This window comes from Ammospiza caudacuta, chromosome 19 (assembly GCF_027887145.1).
Source record: "Ammospiza caudacuta isolate bAmmCau1 chromosome 19, bAmmCau1.pri, whole genome shotgun sequence".
NCBI lineage: Eukaryota > Metazoa > Chordata > Aves > Passeriformes > Passerellidae > Ammospiza > Ammospiza caudacuta.
The window spans coordinates 12,881,045-12,908,260 of record NC_080611.1 but is presented as its reverse complement, the minus strand read 5'-3'; the positions used below and the strand labels follow the sequence as shown (position 1 = coordinate 12,908,260).

General features: G+C 42.6%; 2 protein-coding genes across 2 annotated transcripts in view; both read left to right on the top strand.

Moving 5' to 3' along the window:
- The window catches only part of FASN (fatty acid synthase), a 41,614-nt gene extending 37,420 nt beyond the window's left edge, over window positions 1–4,194 (top strand). The window contains exons 40-43 of the mRNA XM_058817474.1: window positions 78–298; window positions 846–944; window positions 1,073–1,324; window positions 2,390–4,194. Coding sequence (XP_058673457.1) covers window positions 78–298; window positions 846–944; window positions 1,073–1,324; window positions 2,390–2,527 — 710 coding nt within the window. The 3' untranslated portion in view covers window positions 2,528–4,194. The remainder of the gene's footprint in view (window positions 1–77; window positions 299–845; window positions 945–1,072; window positions 1,325–2,389) is intronic.
- A 3,420-nt stretch (window positions 4,195–7,614) lies between these two features.
- Window positions 7,615–22,426, top strand: DUS1L (dihydrouridine synthase 1 like). The gene is made up of 13 exons (XM_058817374.1): window positions 7,615–7,878; window positions 11,408–11,516; window positions 12,413–12,463; window positions 13,955–14,067; window positions 14,814–14,896; window positions 15,060–15,163; window positions 16,117–16,261; window positions 16,885–16,981; window positions 17,344–17,432; window positions 17,965–18,131; window positions 18,701–18,738; window positions 21,682–21,757; window positions 22,075–22,426. Exons 1-13 carry the CDS (start codon window positions 7,642–7,644, stop codon window positions 22,224–22,226), a joined length of 1,461 nt encoding a protein of 486 aa, XP_058673357.1. The 5' UTR covers window positions 7,615–7,641; the 3' UTR covers window positions 22,227–22,426.
- The last annotated feature ends 4,790 nt before the right edge of the window (window positions 22,427–27,216 follow it).

The following is a 27,216-nucleotide window of genomic DNA, read 5'->3' as shown; positions in this document are numbered from 1 at the left end:
GTTTGAGTGCATGAAAACATAATTTGTCTCTGCCAGTGTCTTTTCACGAGTCTTTCTAACTCACTTCCATGTTCCAGCCGCTCCTTTGGACAGCATCCAAAGCCTGGCAGCCTATTACATTGGTTGCATGAAGCAGATACAGCCTGAAGGACCTTACCGCATTGCTGGATACTCTTTTGGTGCCTGTGTAGCCTTTGAAATGTGTTCCCAGCTGCAAGCACAACAAAATGCTTCCCATGCACTCAACAGTTTATTCCTTTTTGATGGGTCTCATTCCTTTGTGGCAGCATATACCCAGGTAAGGGCACAAAGAGACTCTTCTTTCTGGGTACCCCATCCTCTCTCATCAAGGTTCATTTTTCTCAAAACTTGCTATTCTGGATATGAGCAATCTGAAAAGCTGACAGACTTTCACAAAGATTATGAAGACAGCTGTAGACAGTGGATGCTTAGAGATGGCTGAAGGGTAGAAGCACATGAGAGGTGGTCTTCATTAAATGGAAAGAGTTCAAGCACAAATGTTGCTCTTGCTATGATAAATCATAATATTAGTATGTCTTCTGGAAGATCCTGGTGCAAGTCAAGATCCTCTTGTAGTGGTGTGAGGAAACCTTGCTTAAGGGTTCCCTTTAATACTCATTTTCATTTCATATTCAATTACTTTAGAGAATACTAGGCTCTTAGCAATTGCCACCTGTGGATTTGCTTTCTAATCTGTCTTGAAGGGATTTTCCCCCTTCCTTTTTTTTCCCAGTTCACACCTTTGGTTCTATTATTGTTTTTATCTGACTTTTAATATTGGGCACAGTCCTCTCACGTTCACATTGTATTCTTCTTTCTTCCAGAGCTACAGAGCCAAACTGACCCAAGGAAATGAGGCTGAACTGGAGACCGAAGCATTGTGTGTCTTTGTTCAGCAATTTACGGGCACTGAACATAATAAGGTATTATTTCTTATCTTCGAAATCCATGTGTCTTGATATTGCACAAGAGAGTGTATGTTTTTTTTTGTTTAATTGAGATGAATTCTCAGCTGTTGAGACTAATGTGAAAAAAAATTTAATATTTCCAGCTGCTGGAGGTTCTTCTGCCCCTGAAAGATCTGCAGGCTCGTGTGAATGCTGCTGTAGACCTGATAACTGAGATTCATACAAACATCAATCGTGAAGCACTCAGCTTTGCTGCTACTTCATTTTACCATAAGCTGAAGGCTGCTGACAAGTATATACCAGACTCCAAGTATCATGGGAATGTGACACTGATGCGGGCAAAGTCTCGCAATGAATATGAGGAAGGTCTGGGTAGAGACTATAAACTCTCAGAGGTCAGTCATAGCCCCACTGATGACTGTTGAATTTCTTCTGGTATTTGGGGAAGCCAAAGGAAAGCATGGGAAATCACCCTTACTGAGAAAAAAAGAACAAAACCAACCTTAAAGACATTATTCTGCAGCTGCTGTGCTCTAACAAGAATAAGAAGTCTCCAAAAGCAAATAAGTTTATTGGTTTCAGGCATTTTCTGTGGGTAGTGAAGGCCAGAAAGTCTTTCCAGTATATAGGAAATGTTTTCTATAGCTGATTCTTGCGGCTCTCTAGAATGACTTTGGATAATAATGATGTTAAAAGAGAGCAATCTCTTCACTGTAGACCCTGAAGCTAATTCACAGAATGAGGGCAGCCTTCTGAAGAGCAAGTGTCAGTCTTATGACAATAAAGGCAGCTTTTTCTGAGTTACCCTTTTTTCACTTAGATGGTAGTAGTTAAAGTGGGTTTCTTGTGGTCTAAAAAAAGTTGGGGTTTGGCCCATAGTCCAGATAAGGTTCTTCAGCTCCTGCTCACACACAAGGCTTAAATTGGTGCAAATACCAGGGAAAAGGAAGTGATTTTCAGAATTCCCTTCCTGCTTCTGGCATCTCCTATCCTTTCAGATACCCAGCTTAGTCATTATTGATTCCAGGCTAACTTATACATTATTAAAGTTACATAATGACCTTCAAGGAAGATTTCTGGTGGTGGGAGAATGTGGGGGGGGGGGTTGTTTTCTTTGCTTAAGGGCTTGGAAGTAGCTATTTTATCATTCATTCTTTGATACTGTTGGTAAATTATTCTTTTGGTACTAGGTTGGTTAACTTCCTGCCCAGCTTATATTTGAGTGGATCACCTGTCAGGTTGTCAGACTATTGTGCTTTAAAACACCCGTTCCAAACAGTGCACCACTGCTGATCTGTGAAAATGTGTCAGAGTAAAACTGGTGCCATTTTTAGCTGAGTTCGATAGAGACAGTGATCTAAATTATGAGTAACTTGGAAGACTAACAAACCCAAAGTGGCTAGGTGACCAGCTGGTTGTAAATTGTGAATGAAAAGTTTTTCTTTTTCATACTTACGCAGGTATGCGATGGGAAGGTATCTGTCCACGTTGTTGAAGGAGATCATCGCACCTTGCTGGAGGGAGATGGTGTTGAATCAATTATTGGGATCATCCACAGCTCACTGGCAGAGCCACGTGTCAGTGTCAGAGAGGGTTAACTTCTGCTTCCTCACTATCAATGATGAAGAAAATGCCAACAACATTCCTAGTTATGACAGGCCCCAAGGAACTCTTCCTGTTCAACATCTCATCTGCTCTGCTGCCAGAGCTGAGAAGTCCAGCTGGACTCAATTGGTCTTTTTTGTCTCTTTCTTGCTTATCTTTTCCTTTTCCCACATTTATGGGTTCTGTCTCCTTCCTTTCCTATGGCTGTTTTTCCCCCTAGTCTCCCTGTCCATGTTAACTGCAGTGCTGTGACTCTGTCACTGTGCACTGCAGTGAGGGTTCCCCACAGAGGGTTTCTTCCTATACCCTTGGCAGTATAAAAAAAAAACAAAAAAAAACAAATTTAGGAGTAGATTTCTTGTGCTTTATGTTGTTTTTGTCTTAACAGTATTCCAAAGGGTATGTGATAGCACTTGTTGACCTAGTGAACAGGGAGAGAAGAGGAGCTGCAGCTGATTTTGGAGATACTTTTTATCTGTGAAGAATCTGTCTGCAGTTTAGGTCAGAAAGAGAATTCCATTGAGGGTTTTGTAACTATATTTTTTAATTTGCTATATTCTAAGTATTTATTGTGTCAAACCAGAGACTTCTTACTTGGTTTTAATTTATTGTGGGTTATAGGAGCAAAGAAACATCCTTTTTTGGAGGGAAAGGTTTATTCTACAAGGGAAAGTTGCCCATCTTTGAAATAATCTAATTTCTTGTTGGTTTTGTTGGTTTTTTTTTTTTCTTTCTCCCACTGCCCTGACCTTTTCAGAAAGCATTAGGTAGAAGGAAGGATTCTTGCCATCATGTACTCTTCAGGGGAGAGAGGGGCCTGGTGGATAGGGTGGATTGTTTGACAGATGCTGCTGTATTGAACAGCCATAACTTGGGCATGATAAAAACAGGCAAAGCTGTCCCTAGGCAGATACTTTGTTTATATTTGTGCAAGGTTCTGTGGCCTGCTCTATCAGAACCTTAGTAAAGCATTAAGATTATTGCTTTACCTTATTCCCTTTCACCTCCAGTCTTGCCACCCAATGAAAAATTTGGAATGGGGAGGGCGAGGAATAGAATTCCTTAACAATAACTGAACAAATCCTCCCATCCCTGCTCTCCCATAATCAAAGCTCAGGCAAACATACAGGTATGTGCCCAAGGCCCGTAAATATTTTATTTAGCACAGGGCTTGCTTAAGCCTTGTGTTCATTTTCCTTTTGGTAATGAGATTGGAAATCCCACATAAGTTAGCTAAGTAATCAGTTTGATGGTCTGATTTTAAAATACAGTAGTACCTTTTTAAAGGAAATTTGCATAAAATTGAATTGAAAAATTTCTTGCCTTTGCTATGCTGGATCTGTCCTTTCCAAAATCAGTAAATCCTTGTTACACTTATGATACAGAGGAGACCTGGGTAGCAACAAAGCACCAGCTAGGAGGAGCTATTGTTCTTCTCCAAACTGCTGTAAAACCCCTCTTCTCTTCATTCCCCAGTAAAGTATTCTGGTGGTACAGGAGCATTCCAGTGACAGGAACAGATGGCTCTTCACTGCAGGTTCTGACCTAGTGTCTTTTGCTTATACCACCCTCTGTTGATAGTGGCTGGGTTAACTGATTTTAGTTTTATAAAGTATTTCTTTTGTGAAATTGAAATAAAACAACATAATGTCAGCTTAAACCATTTTGAAATGTCTTGTTCTTTTTTTTTTTTTTTCTTTTAATTAATACTTTTTGGTTTGAAGAGTGTCTTTTTGGCTTTTCTAGAATTAAACAGAATTCATCACTGGTTGGGTTTTGAATTCTTTTCTACCATTTCTTAATCCCCTGTTTCATCTGGAGTCTCTCACTTCTTGGTATAAAGCAAAAAAACTGCTGCTAACATATCTGATTTGTAGTCTATAGAAATAATAATAGTAATAATGATAAAAATAATAACAATGAAGGCTTAGTATTCTGAAGCATGGCTTGTTGTTGCCATGATTTTGGTACCTTAGATACAACCAATTTACAGCCATAATATTCAAGTGGGGACTTTTAGATGGGCTTCTATTTGCAGTATTGGACAAGCCATTAATACTCCTGCTTCAGTTTCCCTGTCTATAAAATGGGACCATAGCATCTGCCTCAGGGCCTCTCTGAGGGTCAGACACGCAATGGCTATAAATGCTCTGAAGTTTTTGGTATGATGTCCAAGTGTTAGACAGTAACAGAAGGAGGAAAGTGTCTGCTGTGTGAGGCATACTGCATACTAATACTGGAGTGGCTGTGTAAGCTGTGTGCATATACCATGGGACTTCATGATATCTACTGCCCACTGTCCCTGCACCTGCTGGCATTGGGTACTACATAAAACAAAACCAGTGGGGACTACTTGGTTTGGTTTAACTTCTGGCAGTTGTAGTGAGCCTGAAAAAAAGGGGAAAGAATCCTACTTTTGTGTTGGTTATATTTAAAACTGGAAGGAATAAGAAAGGATTAAATGTAAAGCAAACGGGTAAAATAGTGCTGTGCTAATGTGTGTAAGATCTGAATGGACTGTGTGGAAGGAGCAAGGACTAATGCCGTCCCATCTGTTGAAGCAGGAGTTTGATAAGCTCCCTGTATAAACAAATCTGTATGGTTTCATCTAAGCAGAGCTTGAAAATACTGTTTTAGTCATAGAAGTTGCTGAAGAATAACTTATAGCTCATATACTGTTAATGTTCTTGTGGTTGTTATTTGAAAAGCAGAAGATTGTTATGTTTAGGGCTTTTTTTCCCCATAATTATCTGATTATGAGCTACTGCCATGTAAACCATTATTATAACTGGCTGCTGGACACAGTGTGCCAAAAATAAAAACCTTATTAGTGCTGGTATTGCTCATTTCTCAGTAGCCCATCAGATTAGACACGTAGAATAATATCAGAGAGCAAAATCCAGTATTGCAGTTTCTTGTTTTGAGAAGACAAGGACAGAAGTGAAGTCCCTCATACCTACCCTTTCTGTGAAACTGAAGTGGGGATTCTTGTCAGCTGATGCATTCCATCCTTTTCAGATAGCTTCTCACAGGCTAAAACCATGCTGATCTCAGTCTCAAGACTGAAGAGCAGTTCTCTGACTGGGGAACTGTTTAGGGTCACAAATGCATATTGCTATTTTGAAATGATGGACCATGTACCTTAAATCTGCAATAGAAAGAGTTCAAGAATGTATGGCACACAGCATATATTGTCACCAGTATTAAAGCTATTATTTTCCTTTTCTAGTCTACCACTTTAGAAGGCAAAGAAATACAGCTCTCTTGCTGAAGATAGCAGTAAAAATAATGCAAGAAGGGCCACCGTTTAATAGAACTAGTTACATAAATTAGCACTACTGAAGCGATACGCGGAATAAATAGACTCCACAACCAGAGACAGTTATGAAGTGGGTATGTATGTCGGTGCCCGGCACAAGCGAGATAGCTCTCGTGAAAAACTTGTGCCCCGAGCTTCAGTCTGACCCACCTCTTTATTCACAAAGGTGTTCCATATGCAATAGTTTGCACAATTTTTTCATGCATATTCAACCCCTGGCCCCGCCTGTCCTCGCCTCGTATGCTAAATAGTTCCACGCCCTTCTGGGCATGCGTGGTTCGCTGTGGTGGTCGCACGGGGGTCTTTTGGTGGTCTCTGAGGCTGAAGGTTGTGGTCTTCCTCCTGGCTGAACTATTGAACTTTTCCCTTTGCGCATGCGCCCTTGGTCTCTTGGTGCTCATCTGAGTATGTCTGTGGCTTTGATTAGCTTGGAGCCAGAGGAGCTCCTTTATCTGGGTTCCCTTGGTCTCCTCTGGTATTGTTCTTTATGCAAGAAGCTTCAGAAATTTGCATTTCCTATGCCCTTTGTACCATGGCAGGGGTTTCTTAAGTAGAAGGGTTAAAATTCAACACATAGTTCTACAGGCTAAACTTTAAATGCTTAATTCATATTGCTAATTCAAGTGCATTCAAAAAATCTCTATTTCACTACCAGAAAGTGAAGTTCTCTGATGCTGAGAATGGAGGTCAAGTAAAACCCAAAATACTTAAGGTAGAATAGGAAGCAGGTGTTTGTTTCTTTTGCACTTCAACAAGTTACGAGACATCATGCCTGCAAATCAGGTCAAAAGAAAGAAAAAATACCCCTGGAGCAGTTTCATCACAGGAAAGGAGAGTGCTAATAGCAGGGGTGCAGAGGCTGTATATTTAAAATAGCAATCTTGTTTTTTAGGCTGCAGAGAGGCAGACTTAACAGGCTTACTGAGCCATGGGAGTATACATGTAACTCTGTGTAGACTATTGTGCTTTGTTACGATTTTGTTGGAGTTTTTCTCTCCTGAAGAAAAGAAGTCCTGTAACTCAAGTTACATTGCTGTTTTGACTGGAGTAGAGATAGAGCATTTTTTTATATGCTGGAAGGTATTGGCTGAGAGAAGCAGAACTCCTCCACTGTACTCATCCTGGTGATGATCAACAGCTTTATAAAATGATGCAAAATGAACGATATTGCCATGGATGCTGTTACATTTGGTTCAGTCGTGTGGACCATTTTCACCTCTCTGCCCCTACCATCCGACACCAAGGACAGGACAGGCCTCGCACTTTGTCCGAGCTCTTGCAATGCTCAGTCACGGCGCTTCCCGTCGGCACCGGCTGCGGCGGAGGCCCAAGCGCTCAAAGACGCCTGGCTTAGGCTGGGGGACAAAGGACGGGAGTTGCTGCCGCGCTGCGCGTGGCGCCTACCGGCCAAGCGCCGGGGCTCCGTGCGCCGCCGCGGCACGTGAGGGGAGACCGCCCGCGCACGGCGCCCCTCAGCTGCCCCGCTGCGGCTCCTCGGCCGCCCTTTTGCGGCTCCTCGGCCGCCCCGGGCAGCGCGGCGGGGCCCCGCGACCGCTGCGCCTCTCCCGCGCGCGGCCCCTGCTGGCAGCGCCGCTGTTTCTGGAGGGGACGGCGCGCGGCTGCACCGCTGAGCCGGCCGGAGCGAGATGGCGGTGGCACCGTCCGGCTGCGCCGGTGCCCGGCCCGGGCGCAGCGGTCGCGGCAGCCTGCGGGCCTCAGGCCGCGAGCCCCGGGGCGGCGGCGCGGGCCGCCAGCGGCCGCAGCGCTGCACGGGCGAGCAAGCGGGAGATGCCGAAGCTGCGCGGGGAAGCCTTCTGGAGGGAGACGTTGCGGAGCGCCCACTACGTGGTGGCGCCCATGGTGGACCAGAGCGAGCTGGCCTGGAGGCTGCTGAGCCGCCGCCACGGCGCCCAGCTCTGCTACACACCGATGCTGCACGCCCAGGTCTTCCTCAGGGACGCCAACTACCGCCGCGAGAACCTCTACGACGAGGCCTGTCCCGAGGACCGCCCGCTCATCGTGCAGGTGAGCGCGGCCCCTGCCCCGGCTTCCCCTGTCAGCCCCAGCACCGGGAGCGGCGGCGGCGGCGGCTGCCGAGAGCAGCTTCCCTGGGCTCACCTTGCGGTGCTGTTCTCGGGTAACTTTGAGGACGCGAGTCAGCGTTGCCAAACGCACGTATGCCTTCCACCCGCTCGTGCTAACAAATCCAGGCCTTTCCCAAATGTGCATGAGCTGAAGGTAGTCAGCCTCATCCACATTTTAACGTGATTCTATAGAATGACAGAAATCTCATTTTCTTCATCTAAATACCGCTGACAGTTCATGAAGATGTGTGTGTTTTTCTGTTTATCCCACGTTTAGCAGAGGATTTGCTGTCCTAACCCAGGGGCCTGGAGCACTCGACTTCTCAGAGGGTTTTTCCCTGCAACTCATCTTTAGAAACAGATTGCAGTTGGTCTTGTAGAGTCTGGGTGTGTCCTGGACCTGGTGCCACTCGAGGATCACAGCTTTTTTGAGTATTAATCTGAAACCCTGAGCTCAGTGTTTAGCTATAGAGAAAGGATGCAAGGAAGATAGGACAGACTGTCAAGCATATGTTGCTTCTGCTTCTGGTCTACTGTGTGATGTTAAGGTATTTCACTCTAACCCAAAGAGGGAAAGTGGCTTGTGGAGCTGGAGAATAATGCAGGCAAAGACGGCTGTCGTGAGCAGAGGAATGACTGATTTCTACACATGGAGCAGTTAAATGGATGAGGACTCTTTACCCTGGAAAAGAAGTGTCTCCCTTGACAGAGGGGAGAGGTAAGAGGAGCCTGTGGAAGTATTACTGGCTTGAGGATGATGAATGGGAAACAAGTAAGCGTAGTGGTAGTTATAAACTGTGAAATTCATTGCTGTGGGATGTACTGGATTCTGGAACATTACATGAGTTTAGAAAGCAAATGAAGGAAAACACTTGAGGGTCTTTAGGTGCAACAAACACACCTTCTGTTTCCAAAGTCCATAAAGAAACTTTTTCAGCTTCTGCTGTTCCCTAGACATTTTGGTGTTGACCTTTGATCTGTCTCAGTACAGCTGTCACAGAATCTTGGAATATTCTGGGTTGGATGGGACCCACGAGTCCACAGCCCACAAGTACATTGAGTCCAACTCTTAAGTGAATTGTCTGTACAGGGATAGAACTCACAGCCTTAGTATTATTAGCTATACCATGCTCCAACCAAATGAGCTAATCTCAGCATCTCATACATTCTTCTTCTGTGGGAGGTAGTTTCTTTTGACACAGAAAAATAAAAGTGGCGAAAATTCAAGTGATCTTAGAAAGCTGTAAGTCACAGATCTTCAGCTCAGTAAGCTGTGTGTCCTGGGTGACACTACCAGAACAGGATCAGTTTCTGTGAGCTTGCTGTGTTACCCTTCTTCCCACTGACCACTATTGGATATAAAGTGTGGAACTAACTGATCTTTGGATTGATCTTGTGCAGCAGTCCTTAAAGATTTGGTCACACAGACTTGGAATTAGATTAGACAGAGGTACATCTGAGCTCAGCCTGCTCTGAAGGCTTTGTTTACTGTGCTAACATTCTCCTTATATGACATGGTTGGAGGCTTTCCATAGTTTCAGTTGTCTCAGAGAAAGCAAAATATTTTTTTCATTTTAGTAGGCGTCAGTCATAATTTAATGTAGTGCTATAGGGTTTAAGTAGCACCTTCTGCTGAGAAGTGTTTAAATTTTGTTTCAGGTTTATTAAAGACATGATGGAATTGCTTTTTGTGAAAAATGAAGTTTAGAAAATCTGTTTAAAACCATAAATGAGAAGAAGAGTTTGTCTCTGTCCTCTTCAACAAATAAGCTTCAAATTAACTAATTTTATTAATTTGCTTTTTGCACAGTTTAAAATGTAATATTAATTACATTCAGTTAAGACTGAGCATTTGACTATAGCCCATATGTCTGTTTCACATTCCATGGGAATTCATTTTAGAGGCAGTTTTGCTTATTGGTATCTACAAAGTTTGAGCTGTCTCAAGACCCAGAGACATTATGGGTAACTGTTTTCTTAAGTGCTGCCTTTTTGTACTAAAATGCTATAGCTGTTTGTTCTGCAAAGGATTTTAAAAGTTGTTTCCACTTATTCTTGGGTACAAAACGTAAAATATTCATCTGATATTTCTTTGCCTCTTGAATGCTCATCTTTCTCATTTTGTCATTTGAAGGTTGAGAGTCTTTAGCTGGTAAGTGTCACAGATTTTGTTTTGAGTTTTTTTTTAATAGAATCATTGAATATCCTCAGTTGTAAGGGATTCACAAAGTCCAACTTCTGCACAGAGCAGCCACCAGAATCCCACCAGTGTTGTCCAGATGCTCCTTGAGCTCTGGCTTAGGTTTAGGGCCATGGCCACTGCCCTTGAGAGCCTGTTTCAGTGTCTGACGACCCTCTGGGGAAGAACCTTTCCCTGACATCCAGCCAGAGCCTCTCCTGACACACAGCCCCAGACATTCCCTCAGCACCCTGTCACTGGTCACAGAGAGCAGAGAGCAGAGCTGTCCCTCTGCTGCCCTTGTGAGGAAGTTATGGACTTCTACGGAGTCTGCCCTCTGTCTCCTCTTCTCTAGGCTGTACAAGCCAAGTGACCTCAGCCACTCCTTGTATGGCCCCCATCTCTGTAAGCTCCTTTGAACACTCCCTAATAGCTTTGGATCTTTCTTATATTGTGGTGTCCCAAACTGTCCCCAGGACTTGAGGTGAAGCAGCCCCAGTGCAGAGCAGAGCAGGACAATCCCTTCCGTGGCCCAGCTCCCCAAGATGCTCCCAGATGCCCCCCAAGGACATAGCTGGCCTTCCTGGCTGCCAGGGCACTGCTGGCTCATATTCAGCTTGCCATCAGCCAGGACCCCCAGGTCCCTTTCTGCAGCCCTGTTCTCCAGCCTTTTGTTCCCCTGTCTGTCCATACATGCAGAGTCACCCTGTCCCAGGTTCAGAATAGGCTGCTTCGCTTTATTGAACTTCATATGGTCTGTGATTGCCCAGCCCTCTTATTGTCACAGTCCTTCTGCAGCGCCTGTGTGCCTTCCAGGGCGTGGACAGCTCTTCCCAATTTAGTATCCTCAGCAAGGTAACAAATGTCAGCAAGGTTACAAGTCATTTATGAAGCTGTTAAAGAGCTCTGGCCCTGTCTAAGATGGAGCCCTGCGGAACCCTAATCATGACAGGTCACCAGCCTGATGTCATCCCAGTCACTGTAACCCTTTGCACTTGACTCATGAGCCAGTTGTTTGCCCATCACACAATGTGTTTGTCCACCTGTGGGCTGGACATTTTGTCCAGAACCATCCTGTGAGAAACAGTATCTAATGCTTTACTGAGGTCCAACAAGATTACGTCACATGGCTTCCCTTGATCATTTTGAGAAATAGTGTTTGGTGTTATTAACTCTGCATATTTGCCTGTTTTCTGTAGCAGGTAGTTGCTTCATAACTACATCATAACTTTGTGTCAGTACTTGAGGAAAGCTATTGCCTGATTATTCCACTTCTCTTTGGTTTTCACAGTTCTGTGCCAATGATCCTGAAGTGTTTGTCCAAGCAGCACTGTTGGCTCAGGATTACTGTGATGCCATAGACCTAAATTTGGGTTGCCCCCAAATGATTGCAAAGAGAGGTATGTGCAAATCTGAACCCTGGATAAGCAGAGAAATGGCAAGTGGCATTTCAAATGGGAATGTTGGTAGTAAAATACCAAGAGGGCCAAGTCATGCCTTGGGGAGGCGACAGTACTGCTGAAGCCAGACTTAGTTACACCCAATGTAGCAGGTAATGCTTTTTGTAGTACCTAAAGCAAAAATAAGATATAATTAATTCTGATTTCTCTTAAGTGGCAGGTCCTGTGTCTAGAATATCCTTCAGAAACATTATTTTTAGTAAGAGCTTGGTTTTCTTTCTGATTTTTGCTCAAACAGCCTATTTTTGAAAAACTGCACTTAAAATTAGATCATTCAGACCCTTAGGATCTCCTATTTCCCTGACACTTGCAGAGTTTTTTCACAATAGTGTAGAAGAGGATGACACCTACTGAATCCCTTAGATACTGCATGTTTGAAGACCAGAGGCAGTGTTTGAAAATTTTGGATCAGTTAAGGTATTGAGAAAATGTTTGTTCAGTAACTGCCCATTCTTCTTCTAAAATACCTTTCAAAGACTTATAGGAAATGATTAATGGTACAAATAGATCGTTCAGTCTGATCATCTGTTACCTAATAGGATTTATTAAACATCTGGTATAAACCCTTAGAAGTTGGACTTTGAGCTGCAAGTGTCAACACATCAGCCTTGGGGAGTACTAGTGAAAGTAGGGTGTGGGTATTCCTTGTTTATCCTGTAAATTTAGGATGGCAGGGAGAACAGAATGATCCCACTCTTCCAGTTGGGGCAGGACAGAGCAATTGTGTTTCTGCCAGTGAGGCATATGAGTGTCTGGATCTTTGTGAGAGTTTATGAAAACTGTGCTTCCGGATCTTACTCTTCTGCGCAAGTCTGTCATGTGCTATTTTATCATAGGTCACTATGGAGCATTCCTGCAAGAGGAGTGGGATCTTCTTCAGAGAATGAGTAAGTATTTGGAGAAGGAATAGGATAAAGTAATTATTGAGAGGAAGTTTGGGGATTTTGGGGGACTGGAGATGCATCATATTTCTTTAGGCAGAGTTGTGTTTGGGTTTTGAAGAGGTAGTTGTATTCTTTATTTGTTCTTTTATTTTTTTTTATTTCATATGGTATTCCAGTGGTACCCTCAAGATACTTGGTGGTATTCCACGGCAAACTCACACTACATCTGCTAAAAAACTTTTGTACCTGAAACAGACTTCAGGTGAAAGTGAGTCATTTAAGTCCCAGTCTCATATGATAGCTTAGTGGCTCTCCAGCTCTAGAAACAGTAGAAGTCCCAGTGCCTTACTCTTTCACATTGAAGTTCTCAGGTGCCAAGGGTCATGTTTCTGCTTGAAGCCACAGTTTCCCTTTTCTGATCAACTCCATGTACTCTTTCTGTCCAGAATATAGCAAATTATGCCTTTCTTCTCCTAATTCATGTAGGTTATTTTCAGGCTATCAGTAGCTGTTGTGATCAGTATCGTATTTTTTTAAGAAATATATTTGTAACTGATATAAAAAGCAAAGTTTTGATCATTTTGTAGAACTGAGAATGTGCCTTCATCCCACTTCAAAGCAAGTGTTGGAAACATGAAGTTAGACAGTCCTATTTCTGTTTGCATTCCCAGTGGTCTGGGGAATCTTGAGTGATGTTTGGTACAAAGACACTGCTGAGAACCTGGAAGATAAGACAGTGCATCCTTGCCCAGCATGTAGTGTGGCTGTTGAGAAATATGCAAATCAGAATGGCCTCAAGGTGTGAAGAGAACCCAGGTCATCTAGTTGGGTGAACCCAGGCTGCCTAGTAAGAGAGGTATCTTAGGCTGTCCTCTTCCTCCTTCTTTTCCCAGCTGCCTTTAAATGGTGGAGCACTCTTTTCTGCTTGCATCTATACACCTTGCTTGCTCCTTTGAAAGGGTGATGGGAAGTACCTATCATTAGAGCTCATAGGATTTAGATTAGAAGACAGCAGGTGACTTCCTACATTGTATATCCAAGCTCTGTAAGAGAAGAGAATTTCAGACACAGCATTACTCACTGTTTTCCAGTTGGTTCTCCTTGTTAGCTCTCTTTTTGGTATTTTTGTGATTCCATGTACTGTGTAAGGACTGGGAGTTTACCATGTTCTAGATTTCACCCTGACTCTATAACCTACATTTACTACTTGATTGCATCTGCAGCCTACCTCACTTGATAAGCCTCTGCTTGCCATGGATAAGACTCTACTTATAATGATTTTTTTTGGTGATAATTTGCAAAGAAGTGAAGTACCTTTTTGTGGGAAAGGTAGACAAGCAAGTGTTAATGTTGGAGGAGTACAAGCTATGAGGACTGCATAGCAGTAACTTCTTAGGCTTTTAAAATACCATACCCAGTATCAGATCTTGAGGAGAGCAGACACTTTTCATAGCATTGTGCAGCCCACTTACCTGTGTTTTCAATCTTTCTCAGTTTTACTGGCTAACGAGAAGCTCTCTGTTCCCATCACATGCAAAATCCGCGTTTTCCCAGAGATTGACAAGACAGTGAAGTATGCACAGATGCTGGAGAAAGCTGGCTGCCAGGTAAGAAGGCAGCTGCTCTGTCTCCTCCTGCACTGGACACGTATCTTTTTGTAAAGTATCTGATGACCAGTTCTTGGTATACTGTGGATATGAATAGGCTGCATTATTTTACAGACAGAGCAAACAGAATGCAGACAGATTCTGTGTGTTTGCAGCCCTAGGCTACAGGTCAGTGGTGTGGTACAAAAGACACAATAATTTCAGTCTTTTGTAATCACTGCACTGGGCAGCATCCTTCACTGTGGTTGAGCATCTCAATATTCACATAGTGCTGCAGGAGGCAAGTGTGAATGCATAAAATCCACGGTACTGCAGAAGAAAAAGGGTATCAAAAGGTATCACTAGAAGAAGTAGGCAGCCTTCTAGGATTTAACTCCAATTAAATTGGAAGAGATGGTCTGCAGTTAGAGACAATACTGACAGTATTTGGACTTTCTGCTGAGGAGAAAGGTAGATCAATATATCACAAATTCCACAGTGAATCACAAATTGAATCCAGTAGGAGAAGGAAAGGAAACCTGTAGGTTCTCCCATGATAGAATCTTTTCATGCCATGGAATAGCAAGATGAAAGGAGCCTAAGACCATGCTGATACTTTTCGGTGTTGCTAAACTCCCTGCACTCTTGAAATAGCAGCAGGAACTCAGTGGCATCCCTGAAGTGTAGGGAGCAAAAGGAAATTTTTTTCAGTGGATTTATTCCAGTGGTTCATACACGTGGAAAGCAAATGTAATGTTGTGTTCCAGCTGCTGACTGTGCATGGCCGTACTAAAGAACAGAAAGGACCACTTGCTGGTGTGGCATCTTGGGAGCACATTCAAGCTGTAAGGTTAGTGAGCAGTACCAGTCTTAGTGAATTCCTGCTAACACACTGGATTTTAAACAGATTGTACAGTGGTATTGAAGAGCAAACAAATTTATGTGACAGGAGGAGAATTCTTGGGTTGACTCTAATTCTCAGTTTTATGCATCTGTTTTATTCATTGGAATAGAAAAGCTGTAAACATTCCTGTATTTGCAAATGGAAACATCCAGTGTCTCAGTGATGTGGAAGAATGCATCCGTAAGACAGGAGTACATGGTGTCATGAGTGCAGGTAAAGAAAATTAACACTTCTACTCTGATGAGAATATGAGTTGTTTCTTATTTCCTTAGCAGCCTTGCATACATTTGTTAAAAACTTACGTCAGATTGACTTGGTGAACAGCTTTGCTTGACAGCTGAGTGGCCATTCTCCCTCATCTTACACTGGTCACTTCATACCAGGAATAGGAACCCCTTAAGATTGGTAAAGAATCGTTATGTTGGACTTGCAATACCATTGACTCATTGAGCTCAAATGTAATTACCTGACATATGGGAGGCATATGGGGCTCCTGTGGTCCTGGAATATTTTTGTGACATCTGTTAATCAATGGAACAGTTTTTGAATGGTTCTCAATGAACTAAGTGCATCTGTGGGTTAATATTTCTGCAGGTGGTTCATGTTGGGTTGGGACAAGAAAGAATTGACATAACTTCCTACAGGAAGAGCTAGGATAGGCATCAGAAAAGCTTCTAATCACTCACACAGTCAAAGAAGGGTTGTAGAATCTTGGTTTTAGATAATACTGGTTAACAAAAAGCTTGTGAAGCCAGTGGAGAAAAGCACAGTGAGAAGCTGTATTTGTGAATTTGGGCCAGACAAATATCAATACAGACATAAGGCAAGACACCTGTCATTTCAGTGTTTAACCACTGGGCAACAAAAGCAGTGATTTCTCTATCTATTAATTGGTTTACTGTCTTCCTGTCAAGATTATATGCCTTTCTAGAAACAGAACTTTAATTAGATATGAGCTGTTCAGTGCAATTAGGAATTGCATAGTGAAATATAGTATCCCAGGGTCAGGCTGGAGTATTACGGACCTTGTGTTCCTTTTGAGAGTACGTGGGTGATGTGTCTGTGGCTGTAGGATCACAGAAGAGATGATCAAACTCCAGAGCAGAGATTGTGGCCTTTGTTTCAATCCTGAAATGAAAGTTTGAGTATTTATTTTCATTCCCTAGAAGGTAATCTTCATAACCCAGCTTTGTTTGAGGGCCGGAACCCATTGGTGTGGGAGATGGCTGAGGAGTACCTGGAGATCGTGCGGAAGTACCCCTGTCCATTGTCTTATGTTAGGGCTCATCTCTTCAAGCTCTGGCATCACACGTGAGTATCTCCATAGAACTCTTTAATGTTTTCAGGGCTCATCCTGCTTAGAAAGTGTCTGGGCTTTCTGGACAAGGATTTGTTTGGCCAGAATGAGTATGCTGCAAAGTTTTCTTTCCTGGACCTGGCTGGAGAGGGTGTGGGCTGAGGTCTTTACCCTTTATTTTGTATCAGGGAAACAGGGCATGGGGAATGAACAAGTTGCCACAAGATCAGCCAGGGTGTGATCTCACAGCACGCCAGCTGCAATGTGGTAATTGCCCATCTGCACACACTTCATGGCAAGCACAAGTTAACTATCTCCTTGTTCATTGTGAGGCAGAGTGCTGTTGCATTTGTTGTGGAGTAAGAGCATAGCTATGGACAGTTACATAGTTATGGGCAGAGAAGCAGATGATGGATCTGGGTAGTTACATTCACTTTAGTTTATGTCAAAGTACCTTGGTTGTCTGCTGAGTCTTTATCTGGAAGAGACATATGTGTGCTTCTCTCTGGACTTACAAAGACGAATATAAGCTTCTACCAAAGGCAAACAAATCAGGAAAAGTGTATAAAATGTTTTTATGCAGTTATTTTTAGTTGATTGCAGTCTAAATATAACTGATGTTTGGGCTTTACCTCAGGCTTCAAGTTTACCAGCAGCTGCGTGAAGAATTAGCAAAAGTGAAGACTCTAGAGGGCATTGTAGATGTCAACAGGGAGCTGAAACTGCGATGTCAGGTACCAAGATGGGCTCTAATCTCCCAGAACAGCACTGTCTGCACTTGGTGGCAATGTACTAAGTATGTCATAGAGTTGACATCCATTACTCACTTCTCTGGGATTTGTGGCTTACTAACCTTGATATTCGTAGCTTACTAGAGTAGCATCCCCTTAAGCCTGGACAACTTTATGTGGGATAAAGTTGATTTAGGAGTTAGAAATGTGCTTCACTTCATCTGTCATAGATGGTTTTTTAGCCTATATGTAATAGTCAGTAATTGTTAGCCTAAATTTCAATTTGTGATTTCCTGGAGTTTGAAGTGTTATTTAGTGTATTTTCTGACAACTCCAGGAAGACTGACTGTAACTCTATGCTGCAGGAAGAAATAGCTAATCAGAAAGAAGGAGAAAAGCCAAAAGAAGGGTTGCCTTTTTTCCACTGGATCTGTCAGCCATACATCAGGCCAGGGTGAGTTACTTTTATTGATACTTACAGGTACTCATAGGCCTTTCCCACCCATACCATTAAAAAAAAAAAAAAAAAAAAAAAAAAAAAAGAAAAAAGGCTGAAGAAGACTTTGCATTATCTGTATTCTAGTTTGGTTTTTTCCTAGTTATTGCTTTGTTTGTGGGGATGTTGCTCATTGTTTGCATCTTCGCCTTTGGATCCTCCTCAAATTTCTCTCTCTCTCTCTCTCTGGAAAGTAAAACTTTGGAGTCTCACAGCAGCTAGCAGCTGAGAACAATAACCTGATGTGCCTAATTTAGCGGGCCAACTTTAATTGGCTTTCCTACTGATATATCTGATAGTGTGTCTGTTATTAACTGCTAGTGTTAACCAAAACAGCTAGGTTTGTCTATCCCGTTTCTAAGGGCAATGACACTTCATTTCCACAATAGAAAGGTTTATGGTTTACCCAGATTTCTGTAAACCAAAATAATGGTCAGGGAACAGCTACTCCTTCCCTCCAGTCAACTTATGATGAAATTCACTGTTTCAGGCCAAAGGAGAGATGCAAGGAGAATGGAGATAGTGGAACAGAAAAAGGTGTGCGAGGAAAACGTGCTCTGGAAGAAGAGGAAGATGGAAATTCTGAGCTTCTGTCAAAGAATAAACAAAAAAAGAAGTTAAGAAATCCAAATAAAAGCTTTGATCCATCTTTAAAACGTAAGTTCCATTTATCGGCATAAATATATGGAGATATGCTGATACCACTTTCGACATAACTTGCCGCTAAGAATTTTCCTGGCTTGTGTACTTGTAGAAACTTCTTTGAAAAGAGGAGGAATTATTGCTATTGAAATTTCAATAGCAGGCAACATGATTCAAATAATGTTCACTAGTAAAGGAAACAAGGATCAAAGTAGTAGGTCACTGATTCTCTCTAAGCATCTTTTTAAGATCAAAATTATTTACAAACTGTATTGTAGCTATCATTAGCATTTGAAGTAGAAATTTTGTATGAATTTCAAGCTGATGTCCTCCTGTTTTATGCTTGACTTGAGGATTAAAATTTTCAATGTTTGGATTTTAGCATAGAAGCACTTAAAAATTCAAAGTATTTTTACCTTTGCACTGTTACTGGAGGTACTGTATTTTTATTTCAAAATGAGTCTCTGTCTAGAAAAGCACCAGGCTTTTCTGGTTCTGATTTTTTTTTTAAACTTACTTCTTCCACATAAAAATACCATTGGTGAAATCAGGTTTCTCTCTCTCTCTTTCTCTCTCTTTCTCAGCCAAGTATGCAAAATGTGATCAATGTGGAAACCCTAAGGTAAGTCAGTACAGGCGTCCATCAAAGCATTTCCATTAAATGGAAATTAAATGTCCATGTAGGGATCAGTGTCTGGATGGAGATCAGTGACACGTGGTGTGCCTCAGGGGTCTGTACTGGGACCAGCACTGCTCAATGTCTCCACCAATGATGTGCGTACTGCGATCAAAGTGTCCTCAGCATACTGGCAGATGACACCAAGCTGAGTGGAGTGGTGACACACCTGAGGGACAGGGCCATCCAGAGGGACCTGGACAAGCTCAAGCAGTGGCCTGTGGGAACCTCTGAGGTTTGACAAGGCCAAGTGCAAGATTCTACACTTGTTCAGGGCAACCATGGTATCAAATCCAGGCTGGGGGGAGGCACAGACTGAGAGCAGCCCTGCCCAGGACTTTGGGGTGCTGGTGGGAGAGAGGCTGGTCATGACTCACTGATGTGCACTCACAGCCCAGACAGCCCCTGTGCTCTAGGCTGCATCAAAAGCAGCATGGACAGCAGGTCACGGTGGGGCGCATTCTGTGCCTATGCTCTGGTCGCACCCCCGCCTGGGGCTCTGCATCCTGCTCTGGGGCCCTTGGTGCAGGAGACACAGGGAGCTGTTAGGGCAGGCCCACAGGAGGCTACAAAGATGATTGGGGGATGAAGTCCCTCTGTCAAGGAGACAGGCTGAGAGACAGGGGGGCTGTGCAGCCTGGAGAAGAGAAGGCTCTCTGGGGAGCCTCACTGCCCCTTCCAGTGCCTAGAGGGGACTTAAAAGAAAGACAGCAATGGAATTTTTAGTGGGGCTTGTTGGAGTAGGACAAGGGGCAATGGGTTTGAAGAGAGGTAGAAGTCGTTTTTTATGGTGAGGCAGTGGCCCAGGTTTCCCAGAGAGGTTGTGGATGCCCCATTCCTGGAAACATTCAAGGTCAGGTTGAACAGGGCTCTGAGCAACCTGATCTAGTTGAAAATGTCCCTGCTTTTTGCCTGGGATTGGAGTAGATGACCTCTACAGGCTCCTTCCAACCCAAACTATTCTTTGATTCTATTCTGTTATTCCAAATCCAAAGGTAGGTCTGTGCCAGTGCCCAGTGACACAGGTGCATGCCAAGTCCTGCTGATAAGTGTGTGTTTGGGGAGGAAAGCCCATACTTGGGCAAAAGCTTTTTAACCATTAACTGTAACCAATCTCTGAGGTTGAAGGTGCTGCACAAAAATCCTTAACATACACAACAGATTCTTTGAGAGACTTTGAGAGACTTTGCCTTCCTCTCCAAAAAAGTGCAGTCCTGCTGCTGCTGAGGGTATTTATTGCTGAGACAGTTGAGTGAGTTAATTGAATTTCTGAAGATGTCTTGGAAACAAATCTCCAGACTTCTACACATGTATGACATGCATATTTTACTGTGAAATGAAAAACAACCCCCTCTTATTGGGGTTAGTGGTGGGTGGAGTTTTTCTGCAAAGAGAAAATTTGAATAACTGGTGTGGTTCTTAGTGTAAAATAAAAATACTTCATGTCATCGCAGTACAGCCTGCAGCGTCAGGCAGCACCTGCAGCTGTTTTGTGTTGTGTTTGGATCTCTGCCCTTATCAAAACAAGCCTAAGCACCTCCTCATCCTCAGTCCTGCCTTTGCAATAAATTACATTGACTTTCACTATTAGCAAAGCGAAATGAGGCAGCTGGTTTTACAGGTTCTGTATTGAAATTTCAAATATTTTGATATTTGCAAAGAGTTCATTTTGCTTTTGCTTGTTTATTTTTTCTCTTGGGGGAACATAGCTGTTTGCTTGACAGGGTGATGTTGCTGAGCTGTGTAAGCAGAGTGTATTTATTGCTGCTAATATACCTGTAAAGTGGAGTGTAAGATATAAGTAATTTTGTGTTCTAGCTTAAAAATTAGCATTACATACACCTCAGGGGCACGGGAGCCTGCAACACAAGCATATGATGTTGCTCCTTGTTGTAACACTGTTACTGCAGCAAAGCAGTGGCAGCCAGCTGGGGCTTAATGTGAAGTTGCAGCTACTGAAAAAAATGGGATTTTTTTTGCTGTGTTCATCATTGGGAAAGCATTGAGCACTAGGCTGGCCTGCTTTCAAAGCCATCCTGTTTCATAGCTAATCCAGGTGTCATTGCTTGGTGCATAAAGCAAGATTGTCTGCACCAGGGCTTAGACTTATTTTTGTTTTGCTGTTGCATCACTGTAATGCTGCAGGTACCAGGTCTGTAATTATTTTTTTTTCCGCTAGATTATGTGCTTCTGAGCTATGTCATGAAATGGGGTAGGGGTGTGTGGAGAAGGAAAAGCCTAAGGAACTCAACTAAAGCCTCCCTAAACATGAAAGGTTTTCTGACTGGGGTGAAGGGAACCATGGTACACAATATCAACCCCCTTTTCTAAACTGTATGTGAGCAAAGCAGCCCCGAGACCCAGGCTCGTTCTGCCACCTCATCAGGTAGCCAAGACTCAGCTGCTGCCGTCCCCTAAGGGTCACACATTATACTTTTAATAAATATGCAGGTGTATTTTAAGATACAAGTAGGGAAGTAATTCCGGTGGTAACATATTGTAGGCATAGATGCAGATGGTAGCACTGTGTTTCATGCTGCAGAGAACTAGAGCAGGCTCGCCAGCACCAAATGAGTTCATGCTTGTTCCAGAGGGCTTATGGCATGTGGCTGCTTGTGGTGGGTAGCTCGGGCTGCCCAACAGGCTGTGGGGGCTGCACAAGTTGAATGTGGGTTTTTTTTTTTTGGTCAGTTGGGTTTTTTTTGTTCTTTATGTGCAAACAGCAGATAGCACCCAATATGACATCAACTCCATCATCTTCATTAGGCTGAGTACACGTTTTTTTCCAAAGATCTGAAAGTGCAGAGCTGTATTGTTACTTATTATAGTAAACAGTAATAATTTTATTTTCGCTGACACAAGCTTCTTTATACCACTGTCCCAACCCAGGGCACTAAATGTGTGTTTAACATGTGCCGAGGATGCTGTAAGAAAAGAGCATTCAAGGAGGTGGCAGATTGTCCAGGTAAGTGCATCTGGCCTTAACAAGCAAACATCTTATCCATCTCCCATCTATATTCGTTACTGAATCTTTGGGTTATGGGGTGTAGGTGGGTGTTAAAATCTACATACTACCTACGTGTTATGTAAAAGTTTGTAGTGCCATTTTAAAAGACTGCTCTTCCTTCTCTATGTCATTGCTCCTGCTTCTAAAGCCTTGGGATGCAGTTTCCAGTCTGTAACGACCCAGTCTTTATAAGGAATGAGGTATTCCGTTTACCACAGTAGTCACCTCATTTCAGGATGTTGGTTTGGGGTTTTTTCCCCCTTTTGCTTTTTCAGGTCATGGACTACTTTTTAAGACCAAGTATGAAAAATCCCTTTCATGGCAGCACAGTCAAAGAGGAATTCAGACCCCAGAGATCAGTCAGAGAGGAGACACAGAGGTGGGGGAGACAGCAGTGCTGAAGGAGGCTGGTGACAGTACAGGGTGAAGCTTTGGAAATGAACAGTCCAAGAGCTCCTGCCAGACCACTACACTAGTTCCCTGGGCCAAAGAATGTGTCATCTCCAGCTCACTGTCAGCTGTGTGAACTTCTTCCACATAATTAAGTTCTGGAAAAGTTTTATTTAAGTAAAAAACTGCTTACTCAGGGAATTATCCTGCATTTGAAATAAAAGAGATGCAATTAAATGTGTAATGCTGTATTTGAAAGACTGAAAATGCTGCATTTTTGGGTGGAGACAATTTCTGTAAGCTGCCATTACACTCTGCCTGCTGTATGCTCATTAACCCTTCATGTTCTGTTTTTAATACTGGCAACTAAGTTTATTGTATTAGAACAGCCTTCTGGCATACTAAAAATAGCAGTGTGACTTCCTCACAAACAGAAAATGTGTCACATTTGTTAGTGTTTTAGTAGGCTTCATTTTTAATGCATAAAGGAAAGCAGCAGTACTTGGAAAATGTGAATGTAAAACTGTAAGATCTTGCTATATCCACATTAACAATTATTAGTTTCTTACAGTATGATCACACTTAACAGTCTTCCATGAACCAAAGGTTGGGGGAGGATGAAATCTCTATTTTAACAGAGAGGGTTATCTAAAAATATGTGGGAAGTTGTAACCAAGTCCAGTAGTATTTCCTTGCTCAAGGTCTCATACTTCATGATGTAGTCATTTGTCCTTTACATGTGATAAATTCTGAGAGATGTGACAAAACCAGATGCAGGTCCTACACATGCCTTTTTTAAAGATGGAAACTTGAAACCACCTCTTCCACTTCATGTGGAAATGTCCACTTCTTCCCTTGCACAGGCATACATGCTAAAGCTGTCAAGTAGTCTGAGTTTCCTGGTCTGTTCCCCCTCTTGGAGTAAAAAACCCAAATATGTATTATCCTAGAATTTCAAACTGTTTAATTGACCTCTCCCCATTAACAGTTTCCCAAAAAGATCAGAAAGCTCAGACATTCTCCTGCTCAAAGTCTACAAAGGCAAAACAGCCAGTTCCAGCACAAGAGAACTGGGGCTGTGTGAAACACACAGAGAGATTTTAGATCACCCCTCCCTCTCATAAATACAGTGTCATCACTGTATTTATGAAGTACCAGAAGTACTAGACCAGTGTGAAGGAACAGTCAAGGTGGCTTTTGGCTCCTAAATTCAGGAGGAGCCTTACACTTGAGAGTAGTAATTGGATACCATTCTATAAAGAATTAGTATTTAAGGTATATTTGTCCCTCCCTCCATACCAAGGCATTTCTTAATAAGCACAATGGAGAAATGCAGGTAGACCTTATCTTGTCCACTCCTGTCCATGGCATGGCTGGAGGCTGCCACACTCCTGACACAGAGCTGAAAAACTGCTCAGTTTGGCACTGCAACATAGACCCACCTCTGTGCATCCAACTGCAAATCACCACACTAATGGAAAAAAGTTTCAACCTGAACTTTCAGCAGCTGTGCAAGAAGATGCCAGCCTTGCAGTACTACGGCAAAGCTGTCCAGATGAGCCATGGCTCACTAAGCAATGCTTGTGAACTCGGAGGCCCAATTGCAACATGAGCAAAGCCAAGCCACTTACTGTTCACACTGAGCACACCTGCACTAACAAGGGATTACTTTCAGGCTAGGCAATATACTAATTATTCTGTTTATCTCTAATCAAAAGATTGTAGTTTGCCAGCTCAGTAAGGTCAAGGCCTGTTTTGTTTCTGTTTCAGAGGCCCTTAAGGAGATACACACTATTTTATTTTCATGGAGTAGGGGGAAGAAAAGGCAGTGCTCTGAATGTAGAATGATGCTGAAAAGGATGCTCAGTCTTCAGGAAAATGGGTTCTCACATCTAAATTATTTTCAGAGGCACACAAGAAAAAGCTGGGGTATTTCACAAAAGAAAAAAAGAAAGCCAACTGCCTTTATTTGAGAAACAGGTTATGACATGAGATATGAGAAAGCTCTAAAAAAATTTAAAGACTAAAAGGTGCATCAAAACACAGACTGAAACTCTGAGATTTCAGCATGTATTTACGGGGTACAAACCTTGAAGTGCAGAGAGTTCACAGTTGTATCGAGTACAGGCAAAGGGAGTACAAAGCTAGAGCTGAAGGCTTAGAGAACTGAAACAGTGGTACCTGTAGGGTCAGGGATAAAAAGAATACCCACCCTGATCTACCACGTAAGCCAGATTTTTCAGGTCCTGCCACTTGAGTTCTTGTTTGAATTAGACCATCTCTTGCTAATGTCCTGCAGTCTGAACTTCAGTAACTCTACCAAGGTCTAAGCTTGAGTTACTCTTTGATGTCAAGAAACTTAATTGCATTATGAAGTTCCCAAGCTTCTAATTAGTGAATCTTGTACATTTTCTCTTAGAGCTTGACATGACCTACTAGCCAGTTTCTGTTCCCCTTTCTAATTAATTTATCCTAATCAAGTTATCCTATGAGAGAATCTAAAGCTACACAGCAACCCTATGAAATGTTGAATGGAGTTCAGAGATCCTTAAGAACACAAAAGCCAAAATAACATTACTTTAACTAAAAAGCTCATTTGCAAAGCAGACAAGTAATCCTTTCCCTATTCTCTAACAGCATCAGAGGAAGCAGAATTCAGTTCCACACCAGTTTGGTGGTTTTCACCCTACTGCAAATTCACAGCTGATGGAATACCAGAGAAGTAAAACACTGACTTGTCTCAACCTCAGCTGTCACAAGCAGATGGTATAAAACATACTAAGAGCACTGTCTCATGCAGCACACTGCTGCCCCACTGCTATCTGCTTCATAAAGAGTAATGAAGATGGCAGAAGAATCTCAAATAGTCAAATTTATTTGGCTGAGACTTTAAAAGAAAAATGAATCAGTGCTTGACAAGCACTTTCTACCAATACACAATGGGTCTTTGTCAGATTGAAGTTTCCTCTTTATTCTTTCCCTGAAAGTTTATATTACATTGCACATATCAGAAATAATACCTTATTCAGTGGCAGTTTTGGGAGCTATCCAGAGGATGGAACAGTGCTGAGACCTTTGCTGCAGAGTCACAGAAGAGATGTACAGGTCACACTCACATGGCCTGGGACAAAGACCGAGCTCTGTTATTTTCTCCCTCACTTAGTGACACCTTTCAGCCAAAAGCAGCTCATAGATGATGCTGCAACAGCCATGGTCCTCTAAACAGACCTCCCCCTGCAAAACCTAGCAACACAGACCACAGTGCTGGAGAAGTTCTGGGCAGATAATTACCAATCACCCCAAACTAATGCTAATCTCACAGTGGCAGCTTCTACATTACCACTTACAGTGAGTGTGCTAATTAAAACTGCCTTTGCCAAAAGAATAAGGTTTTTTCAACTGTTTTTCCTTTTGTCCTAGCAAGGTCATGTAAAGAAAGCAGGATTTACACTGCATGAGGAACCTGTCATGGCCTACCACTGACACTTCCTTAACAAAAAGGTGCTGCACAAGTTCATTAAATCCATACGAATGGGCCCCTCTGATCATATCTTAGACATACCAACATGCTACACATTCCACAAAACTTCATCACTGAATGACCTTGGTGGTCACAAGGAATCACTGAAAATTCAATCTATGTGGGTCACTATTTCCCCATTTATTACTTGGGAAATTACATAGAGATTTAAGGTAAGAATCATTTTTGCTGGGGGAGACTGCTTATGAATGCAATTTTCCTAGAACTATATGCATACTGTGTTGTATTTTGTGGGGTTTGAGACTGGCAGGCAGTTAGGACTGAGGCAGGTGTTGGACAATGTCTAGAAGAAACATGCCTGTACAGCCCTGACTCCCATCTACAAGATCCAAAAGCAACAGCAGCTTCTTTCACAGGCTAAAGGAGAGAGTTACATGCCAGTAATTCTGCACAAAGCACCCACAATGCCAGTGTAATAAAAGAGAAATGCTTGATAACGCCCAAAGAGGCTGCAAGCACTTTTGTCTGGGGGGACAAAAACTTAACCATGCCTGCCAGCATACAGAATGGCCTCGGGCCACAGCCAGAGCTGGAAACTGCTGGTGCCACCTTGTGGGCCCCTTGTGGCTGCTGAGGGATGTGTGATGCCGCTGGTGTCTGGAAGTACAGAGACTCTAGTCAGCTCAAGACACCACTGAGGAGTCCTGCAGCAGAAATCCTCCAGCGAGGGACTGATATAAATAAATAAATAAATAAAATAAAAATCCCAAAAGTGGGAGCACAGACAGGTCACCTGCCATGGTGCACTTCACTGGGATGCAAAACCACCTCCTAAAGAGCAGAGTGTAACACCTTTTCCTGATAAATACCATCACTGGCCCATCTGTGGAAGAAAGCAAAAATGTTTGAGTAGCATTCAGGACTGAAAAGCTTCCCTTCAACACAAATAGAAAATGTAAAAGTACTTTCCCTGCATTTCTTATAAGGATGTACAGCAATTTACCCAAGGACTCAACTTGCCTTTCTCACTAAACTGGCCATCAGCGATGCTTGACACTCAGTTCTTCCCTCAAAAATGAGAGAATTTTTCCATGCCAAATGTAACCAAAGACCTTACAGAAACTATTGCTTCCATTTTCAGCACCTAAGTAATAAAAAGCATGGAAAGCCAGGAGAGACCATTGTTGCTACAGGAATTTTGCTGTTCGAATGTTCCTTCAAACTGCACTTTCTTTACATTTCATCCAAGCTGCATCTCCAGCCAGATCAGAAAGCAAAACAATCGCCTATGAAACATCATGAAGCTTAGCAAAAAAACAGAGGCTTGAAATCAAAATACCTAAAACCCAACTTTAACACAAAATTCCAAATACTCAGAAGTTTTTTAATCCTGCTGTTTAATGCACTAGATATAACAACTTTTTTTTTTAAAAAAAAAGCATGAACCGATTAAAAGTAACATCTGTAGTCACTTGCCAGACCAGTCAGGGATGGATCAAAATTCTCAGCTTGCCTTATGGATTAGATGAATAAAAGGCAGCAGTGA

Bases quoted from the DNA above. Each gene is read 5' to 3' on its own strand.
- DUS1L (XM_058817374.1), top strand. From the start codon at position 7,642: ATGCCGAAGCTGCGCGGGGAAGCCTTCTGGAGGGAGACGTTGCGGAGC. The intron at 17,433-17,964 runs GTGAGTTACTTT...TCACTGTTTCAG, and splicing joins CAGCCATACATCAGGCCAGG to GCCAAAGGAGAGATGCAAGG. The intron at 21,758-22,074 runs GTAAGTGCATCT...TTGCTTTTTCAG, and splicing joins GGAGGTGGCAGATTGTCCAG to GTCATGGACTACTTTTTAAG.